A 10,358-nucleotide genomic window follows, 5' to 3' on the forward strand; every position below is an offset into this window, starting at 1 on the left:
GTGCAAAAAAATAAGCAGTAAAATATTTAGTTGGCAACGTTAATAACTTTCATAGCTATCTGTAACAGAATTGGAAGGGTTTTTTCTGTTGATTAAGCTGATTTTCCTACGCTATTTATTTTCCAGTAATAATGGTGTACAGGTACAAATTAGGGTGTATTTGTATACCCTTATGAAAGCTATGAGAATTGCATAAGTTGGGTTAATTTTGCCATCATGGATCCCTGTGAGAAGATAATTATGTTTTCTTTATAAAATGTAGCCTATAACAAACAATGACCTTTTTTTTCTTTCTAAGTTGGTTCATGATAATGGTTGCATGTTTTTCTTCAGCCTGCAGAATTAATCTGTTCTGTTTTGTTTTGTGTGCAATGTTTGAATCTGAACTCATGAATCTGCTTTTATGTTTGTGTCACTCTTTGTATTACTGAGACTAATAAAACTTTATGAGTCCAGTGAATCTGTTTTTATGAATTATGGACCCTCGAAAGTATTAATGCAGGACCTGTCCTTGGTGAATCTCTTTGATAACATGCTACTGGTTTCCCTTAAGCTGTTTCTCTCTATTCTGGCTACAGTAGCTTATGAAGGGCTTTGTGAACAAAAATAACGAAGTGTTTCACTTTATTCCTTGTGCTGTTTCATTGTTTCAGCCAAAAGCACCAAAGGGCAAAGGTGGAGGGCAAGAGAAAAAAGTCATCCATCCTTATAGCAGAAAGGCTGCTCAGCTTACAAGGAAGGCCCACAAACAGGAGAAAAAAGAAAAGTGAGTTGATTTCTAATTCTCTTTTACAACACAAGTCAAAGGGAAAGTAATTGCTTGCCAGGATTTAAAAAAAATATTCTGAATCTGAATTTCGGGATAATACAGAACACTAGATTTAGAAACTTTTTGGTAACTTTACATAATATGCTTTCAAAAAGAAGGCTATTTACACTGAATACCTTAATTAAAAAAAAAAGAAAAACAAAACCATTTACAAAATAACCTGTCTTGGATTACTGGAATAATTTAAAATTAAACTAGCCTGGGAGTTTAATGAATCAATTTACAACATGAAACCTACTGTAAAACATCCAGTTCTGGGAGATCATTTTTGGTATTTTACTGGTAACATCAGTCTTTTTGCCATGATGCGTTTTAAAAAAAATCTAAATGACACACAGCTACCAATTTTACCTGGTTAGGATCTATTGTAGGATGGTGTTAACAGTGGGTTTGGTTTGCGTCCAGTTTCTTTTGCATAAGTGTTCAGATAACAAAAGACAGCAAGAAAGCTGACACATTTGTTGGTCTTACCAAAGAAGGGAAGATGGGGTGCCTGGAAACATTTACGTCAGGGTAATTTGCTATTAGTTGTGAACACTGGTAGAAAATATACCAGGATCTGGAATGGAGAGAGGAGAAGCTACTCACAGTAGATGCCTTAGCTTCTGCCCCAACACATAGAATATTATAAGATAGCTATGAACGCATGATACTTACCCCCATACAGTTTTTTTCCATGGGTTATTCACATGAATTCAGCATAGTTACTTTGATATAAAGCCTATTCATCACGTGTCTCGCTTTTTTTAAGAGTGTGGTACAGGCTGTTTACATTAGTGTAAACATGTTAATTCCCTGTTTGATTATGTGAGATAACTGTAACAAGGAATGAAAATAAACTGTCCTGGAATGGGGCACTAAATAAAGAAAATAACTGGAGTAGGAATGGCTAGTATAAAATGGCATGCTGTACTTAGTATAACTTGGCTATACCTCTTGGGTATAACTTTGGTATAACCCTTCTGTTGTGCAGATTTCATTTATGAAGTTATCTGACTTAAGTTTTAGTGCAGCCATACTCTCTGCAAAGTTAGGGTTATATAGGAGAATTAAGGGCATTGGTAGAGTCTTGAGTATAAATTTCCTCACTTTCAGTGTTTTTTATTTTAAATTCCCACTCCCCTGAGTCCTCCAGCATCCCACAGTGCTCTGCTGTCCATCCTCTTTCTGCCTCCATGTGTATGGGAGGAGTGGAGCAGTGTCAGTCAGTTCTCTCCTGTGCACTGTTTGCAGAGTGCTGTAGTAGGGAGAGTACTCTGCAGAGCCACACTGACAGTCCATAGATAGTTTTGTGTGGCCCTGAATGGGTGTTTTAATAAAACACCCATTTAATTGAATATCACTTTGTTAAAAATAACTTCTTGAGGCTTATGTAATTGAGCCTCTTGGAATTGTGCTGCTGCTTTCTACCTAAGATTGTGCTGCCTTCTATCTAAGGTTTTGGTTTTTTGGCAGATGCTTTGTTTCTTTCTTGTGGCAATCAGCACTCCTCAGCCTAGTACTTTTGGTTGTCTTTCCTCTGACAGTGAATGCCTTAAGCCTGCGCACAATGTTTACAAAGAATAGATGTAAAATGAGAAGTGGCTGGGAACCCTGAGGACTGAAGCACATAGTTTTTATAGGCAAAACATATATTTCAAAGCAGTGGAGTACTTTGATAGATGTCTTCTTATTTACGGTTTGCATAAAAAAGCCTAAAAATATGACCTCAGGCATGAAGAAAGGCTGGAAGGGACCTCTATGTAAAGATGGTATGGAGTATATAGTGCAGTGATTCTCAACCTTTTTAGATGCAAGGCACCTCTTGGTAGACACAGGGCATCCTTTGAAAAATGATAGGTTGGTTTTTACTTGTTTGACTACAGGACGATTCTCTTGTTGCAAAGAACTCAGGCACAAATCAAAATGTTTTTAACACTATGGATTCCAGTTTAAAATTTCTGGATTTATCTTGTGAATTTTGTTTGCTAATTTGACAGTGCTAACATTGCTTGGCACCATGTGGCACTCTGGTTGAGAATCTTTGGCCATCATCCTCATCAGCAATCCCTTGCAGTTAAGGATGATTGTCTTCCATGATTGAGTTATCTGTGGGTCCAAAGATATCAAGGTCAATCCGGGTAACCTTGATATAGAGGCACTGAAATCATACTGGGCTGTAATCCCATTAGCCTGCTTTGCAAAACATAAGTTAGTATGCAGCAGAGAAAGTGATGAACAAGAGAAGTAAAAATGCTGTAAAATAACAGAGTAAACTAGAAGTAATACTCTAGATCAGTGATTCTCAACATTTTTAGATTTGAGGCACCCCTTGTTTGACTTGACACCCCACATGGAAAATGTTATCTCTTACAGTTCACTCATTTTTAACTACAGAAATATAATAGAGTAGTTTTTCTGTTGCAAAGAACTCATGTCACAACAGGACAGAATGTTTTTAACGCTATGTTTTAAATCTCTGGTTTTATTTTGTGAATCATGTTTGTACACCCAACAGTGCTAATGTTGCTTAGTACCCCAGAACACTCTTGAAAGGATCCCAGAGCATGCCAGAGTAGCATTATACCCTGGTTGAGAATCACTGCTTTCGTATCTGAGTACGCAGTCCAAACTGAACTGTTTCTTATGGATCAGTATCTTTATGGCAAGGCTATCCTAGCCCTTTTCAAGGTGTTCATTCAAAGACATTCTAGGCAAATTGTCTGGAGAGAGACCCGTATTTTGGTATGAGAGCACCTTCTTTTGGTTTAATTATATCACTTGGGACTGGTTTTAATGTAAACTAAAAAACCCTCACTGATACAGGAGTAGGTGCTTCACTGAAGACAGCTTACTTTATATACATGGTAAAACATTTCTTTGTAGACAGTCTTAAGGCTCCTGTAAACATTGCATTTTTCTGCTGAATCCCATTTAAGAAAAAGTGTCACGCACATCAAGAGTTCAGGGACTGTTCCTAGCTTTTGCAAGCCAGTCATCTATCTGCTTGACACCTTTAGTAATGCAGTAATAAGATCATTCTCTGAAGTCATGGCCAGGATTACCCTCCACAGCTAGCAGAGGAAGATAGGAGATAACTGACACAAACCAAATAACAGGACTTGCCAGGGCTTGTTGCTAAGGCAATAAAACCTTGGTAAGCAGTACTGCATAGATGACATAATCATAGTTCATAAAATTCTCTGTCTAAATGGATCAGCTAATGTTGATCCCTTACAATGTGGGTGCATATTCTCTTGGACAAGAATCATACTTTGAACCTAAGTATTATAATATAACTTGGATGCCTTGGAATTCTTTACCTGTATCTGTAATGATTATTGACCCTTCCGTTGTAGCAAATCTTCTAGGATGAGAGAGAAAATGAGACTCATGCTGGGAACCCGGGGCCATTTAAGGAATGCAGAACTATCTGATATAGCCTCCTCGATATTTAACATGTTACCAGAGTCCAAGATGCTCCAGCAGCAACTGTCACAAAGAAGTTGTATGCAATTTAGATCTCTTAAGACCTGTATTTTATCAGCCCTCTGGTCAAAAATTTGAATCATGATTGGACTTTGAGTCAGAGGATCATGGCTGTCCATTACTGACAAAAGCAGGACTCTGTGACTTCAATCTTATCTTTGTTTACTGTAGTTTTGTTTGTAAATAGTTCATTTTTTGTCAGCTGTAACTACCATACTTAATTTTGGGTTAGTAGACATAAGAAACAACTACACTCTTAGCAAAATTTAACATTTTGTATGCAAAGGCATCAGTGCTGCCCTGGAACAAAACCAGGTTATTGCTTGCAATTTGTACTTAGTTTGTGAGTTTGCTGCACAGGGGCTCACATTTTCAGTGCTTCTACCTTAATCAATTAGGCTTACAGTTGTATGTATACTTGCTGCCATTCCATTATTTATTCTTTCCCACTGTGCCTATATGCACATTTATAGCTCTCAGGTAGTCATTGGCTGAAACAATATTCCTTAAAATACACTCTGTTGAAAGTGTACAACTATGATTTATCTGGATTCATGGTGGCTCTTACAGAAGTTGCAGCTTGTTTATTGACAAATAATATACGAATGAAAAGCCTATCTCTGGAGGAACTTGATTTTTTTTTTCTTTCCTTGCAGTATCTAGCATATATCCTTGTGTCAATTTGTAATGGAGATAGGGAAAATGTAATGATCTTGTCTTCCAGTACGGTGCAAGATTGTTTGTTTACTGTGCTTTTACCAGATTTAGATTCATAGGATCATTAGAAGGTAGAGCTGGAAGGGATCTCCAGCTGTCATCTAATCCAGTCCCGTGCTCAAGGCAAGATCATTCCTGACTAAACCATTCCGACCAAGTGTCTGTCTTACCTGCTCTTGGAAAAAAAAATTCCAAGGATAGAGATTCCATAAGTTTTCTTGGTAGCCTAACACTAACCACTCTTAATAGTTAGAAAATTCTTCCAAGTTTTCAACCAAAGTTTCCCATTGATGCAGCTTGAAGCCAATGCTTCTAGTCTTATCCTGTGTGGCTACAGACTAAAGGCCATCTCCCTCTCTATAATCGCCCTTCAGGTATTTGACGACTGTTATCAACTCCCTCCTCAGTCTTCTCTTCTCCAGACTAAATAACGTTAGCTCTTCCAGGCTTTCCTCATAAGTCATGCTTTCCAGACCCCTAATACTTGTCTACATCTTTCTTGAAGTATAGGGCTCAAACTGGACGAAGTACTCGGGTGGGGCCTCACCAGTACTGAACAAAGCATAAAAATCATTTTCCTTGATTTGCAAGTAAATCTCTTGTTAATACAGCCCACTACTTAGTTGCCTTTTTTTTTTTTTTTTTTGTGCAACAAGAGCATACTCTTGGTTCATATTCAGCTTATGGTCTTCTGTAACCCCCAGGTCCTTCTTTGTAGTACCATAGCCTGATCAATCATTTCCCAGTTTGTGTTTGGACCCAGGATAGATCTCTGGGGAACCTCACTCGATACCTCCTCCCAACTAGAGATTGAGCCATTGATGACTACTTATTGAGCATGATGATTCAACAAGTTATGTACCCACCTTATGCTATTTTCATCTAGGCTGTATTTTCTTAGCTTGCTAATAAAAATGCTATGAGAGACGATGTCAAAAGCTTTGCTGAAATCAAGGCATATAATATTTACTACATTCCACATCATCTGCAACTGGATTGCCTTTTGCATTCGTATGGTTTCTTTAGTCTTTCTTTTCCTTTTGACATACTTGTAGAATCCCTTTTTATATCCTTTTATGTCCCTTCCTAGTTTCATCTCAAATACTGCTTTGGGCTTCCTAACTTTTTCCCCATGTGCCCATGTGGTACTCTTATACTCTTTCCCAGTAATATATCCAAACTAGTTTCTTCAAACTAGTTTAGTCTAAATAATACCTATAAATGTAGTTTGTCACTTTGCTTTCCCTAGAAAAAAATTGTACAGTAGATGAAGGTGTAAAGAATTTAAAAAGTTATCTGGAAATGATTTAAAGCAGGGGTCAGCAATCCTACTTCGCAGGGCAGATTGGATTCAGCCCAGAGCCAGGGGGGTGTAGAGAGGACTTGGTGACATTTTGTGACTGGGTGGTGGGGTGGTGGTGATGGCAGGATCTGGGTACTAGCACTTGTCCCCCTCCTATTTGGGTCATTCTGGCCTGCCAGCTGAAAATGTTGCTGACTGCTGGTATAAAACTGTCTGCATGAGACAGTTTAAGAAATGCCAAACTCTAGAACTCTTGGTTCAGAGATGATGCCTTTTATTAGGCCAACTAAGAAATCACAAACAAAATGATCTTTCTCTGCAAACTGTCAGGCACATGCACCCTTCCTCAGGCCTAATAAACGGTATCATCTCTGAACCAAGAGTTCTAGAGTTTTTTCATCTCTTTTTATCTCAGACCGCATGACTACCAAATACATCCCTGAGAAGGTTTAATGAATTTAGGTTGAAGTTTAATTGAATTTTAAACTCTGTCACTAGAAACACCGTAAATCTTTCTGTGGACAATCTTATTTCAGATCAGTTTAAGCTAAACTGAAATAAAGCACACTACAAATGTCTGCACAAAGATTGTACTAATTTTACTAAAATAGTGTAAAATCTAAAGCTATTTTAGTTTAAGCCATAGTCAGGTTTTACTTAGAGAAGGCCTTAGTTAGGTGACCTGAAGAAGAATGCTTTGCGTTCGGAAACGTCTAACTTTATCCCAACCGTACAGTTGGTTTGGTAAATGATACTACCCAAAAAAATCCTTGCCCCTCACATAATTCCTGGACCATCATGGCTACAGCATTACTTTAACACAACCATTATTGCCTGAGTATTTTCCTCAGTTTTTCATCTGATTAATGACTTGACTTGGACTTTGTTTATCCAGTGGTGTGATAAAAGCAAACTACATTTGATATGGGTGAAGAATAGGTCAGTTTGGACCATCCAGAACATTTTCTGGTAACAGAAGCTTTCAACACTTACATAAGTGAGTTTTATAGTAAGGGTCCTGCATAAATCTTAAGTAATCTGATTAACAAAAAACTGCATCAGTAGAATATCTGGACTGGTTGAAGGTAATTTGCAAAAGAAAAAGAGATTTCCTTTTTCTGATATATAAAGGTAGCTTGAAAACCTTTTTTATTTTCTGACTGTATTTGACCTTAAAAGTCTAAAGAATGTCAAGCCTGTGCTTCCTTGATTTGTTTGGAAATGTTGTTGAAGGTCTCAGGCTTCCTCTGGGACCTTTCTTGCCCTTAGTTTAAGGGCTGGAATTGTTTAATGTTTAATAAAAACAAAGTATTTTCAGGTGCTGAGAGCCATACAAGAATTAGCAAACAACTAGTTTAATTGGAATAAAAATCCCTTTCATCTTTCTTTACTAAGCTTTCAGTCTCATATGTTGGTGCAGATTGACTGTATTTCTCATTATTATAGGTTTCATATGCAAGAGTTGCATTTCTAACATTAAATAAAACTGGCAAATGGTAGGACCGGCAAACTTTTGGTCCTTTCCATTACTTAAGAAGAAACAAAATAGCTCACATCTTTCCTCTCCTCTGCAGGTCACTTTTAATCATTCTTATTAATGTAAGTGGTCATGCACTAGAAATGCACTGACACTTTCTGCTCTAAATTTGAGGCAGAACAGTTGTTTGCTGCTAACATTGTAATTGGAAAATGCTAATTTGTTGAAACTCAGATGTTTCACAGAAACGCACTCATTTTGATTGGTTTCCACCAAAATGCAGACCTTGTTTTCTGTGCCAGGTTTTTGGTGCTGCTGCAGAGACTGGGTCTTCAAGATTCCTGGTTGTATGGCAGCCCTGCTGTGCAGATTGCTCTGGGATATAGACAACAGGCGGGCAGTTATTTCGGGTAGAGGGCTGCTTAATGATGCTTGGTGAGCTTTTGAGGGCTTCATGGGTAGCCTTGCCCCTTGACAGTTGCCCCGCCCCCTGGTTGCTATCTTTGGACTGAAGATCCCACCCTTGACCTTTGCTACCAGAAAACCCTCTCCTTGCCCCCAAGAAATACTTCTTTTGGGAGGGGGTTACCATCTTGGAGCCAGAAAAAAACCAAATCATACACTAAAAGTCAAACACCTACTATAACATATTTTAATTTTATTACAAAAAGTATTTTTGCTATTATTTGTGTTAGCATAGTGTATATAGAGGTGATTGCATAATAACTTAAAAATAAATTCTTAGTCTTGTATATTGTTGGGGGGTGTTTGGTTGAGTGGGTGTGTATGGTGGGGTGTGGGAATGTGTGGGGGATATAGGGCATGTTGGGGGGTTGTGGGGGCAGGGTGTGGGTGTGTGGCATTTGTGGGCAGTGAGGGAGGGTAGGGGGCATGCAGTCTCCCCATGGCGCAGCAGCAGGTGGGGGTGCTTGGGGCACTTGTGCCCAGCACAGGTGCTATTGTCCAGGAGCTTGTGGCTCCAGCCAGTGTTGCATATTGCAGTGAGGGGTGCAGCCTCTGCTAGGCAGTCTCTATCAGCGGCACTCCCTGCCATGCACATGCAAGATCTTTGCTCACATGGCCTGTGAGCTGGAGCCAGCTGCTTGCACTGCTCCTTGCAGGTCCAGGAGCAAGGAAGGCAGCTGGTGCCAGCACATGGGGCTTTCAGCCTATGCCGTGCAAGTACAGGGGCTCCGCATGTATGGCAGGGAGCACCAGTGATACAGATGGCTTGGTGGAGGCTGCACCCCTTGCCATGATGTGCAGTGCTGGCTGGAGCTGTGTGTTGCTGGGCACCAGTGCCTTTGCTGGGCATGAGCACCCCAAGTGCCCTCACCTGCTGCTGCTGCCTGCCAGGGCTGCACACGATGGAGGGAATGGTGTAGGGGCGGGAGTTCCCACGCCCTCCAGCCCTCCCTGACACCCACACCTTGCCTACCCAGGCTCCATGATGCTGCCTCTCCCCTGGGTGCTGGCTCTGCACTGCTGCCAGCTCCAGCTCTATGCTCCCTAACCCTGCCCAGCTGGAGCTCCACCCCTGCCACTTCTCTACATGCTGCCCAGAGTGATCTGGATGTTGGGGAAACCAAGCAGGTCTTGTCAGGGACTCTTGGGCATCAAGTTGCTGATTCTGAAGCAAGGTGTCTGGAAACCTTGATAACTTGTGCTCAGACCAAATCAGTGTTGCACTTTATGCTGTAAGCTGCACAAATGTTAATTGGCTTAGTGTTGTTCAGCTTAGTGGAGCAGTTGTACCTTAAGGCCAAAAACCATCTCTGACTGTCCTTCACCTGCATAGCTGTGACTTGCTACTAGGGTCTTGGTGACCAGGACCAGAACTAGGAGCTGCATATGGCACCAGGAGGAGGTGGTACCCCTTAATGTTCCCACAATGTTCCTTGTTTTTTTTCTGTTATTAAAAACTCAGAGCTCTCTAAATCTGAGTCCCTTTCAATCTGGTGGTTAAAAGGTGGCTGAAGCATCCCTGGCAACCCCAAGTGATACCAGGACTCAGTGTGCACAGGGGCTAGGGCGCCTGTGGCTGGGGGGTGATTGCTGGCTGTGGGAAGGGGCCACGTGAGATGCACTACGGCAGCTGGGTGCTCCAGGGCTGTGGTGCTTCTGTCTGGTGGGAGCAGCGGGCTAGTCCAGGTAGTTGTCTCCTAGGCATATCAGGCAGAGCGAGTGCTACAGCTTTGGAGCATCCTGGAAGACTTCAACGTGGGCTGAATAGCTGTGGGGAGTGGCCACATCTTAATGGAACAGGAGCACGGTTATGCGAATTAGAGATAATCCTGCCCTGAAGTGGCATAATTTTGAGCATGTTAATACCTTTATGTGCTTTAAGCCACATAACGGTGTTAACGTGCATCCAATCCAGGGGTTAAAAACTCCAGGGAGGGTGGCTGGGGTATATGAGGGGGTATGGGTGTGGGGGTTTGTGTGTATAGTGTGAGAGGGTGTATAAGTGCATGTGTATAGTTCAGGTGTGCATGTGGGACTCGTTCTACACACACACACACACACACACACACACACACACACACACACACACACACACACAC

At 40.8% G+C, this 10,358-nt stretch overlaps 1 protein-coding gene across 1 annotated transcript in view; it reads left to right on the plus strand.

Annotated features, from left to right (window-relative positions):
- TMA16 (translation machinery associated 16 homolog) overlaps window positions 1-10,358 on the plus strand; it is a 101,320-nt gene that overhangs the window by 7,143 nt on the left and 83,819 nt on the right. Inside the window, exon 2 of the mRNA XM_019521741.1 lies at window positions 654-766. Within this exon, the coding sequence (XP_019377286.1) occupies window positions 654-766 (113 nt within the window). The remainder of the gene's footprint in view (window positions 1-653; window positions 767-10,358) is intronic.

Source organism: Gavialis gangeticus, unplaced genomic scaffold, assembly GCF_001723915.1.
Source record: "Gavialis gangeticus isolate Ggan-Ray unplaced genomic scaffold, GavGan_comp1, whole genome shotgun sequence".
In the NCBI taxonomy this organism is placed as follows: domain Eukaryota; kingdom Metazoa; phylum Chordata; order Crocodylia; family Gavialidae; genus Gavialis; species Gavialis gangeticus.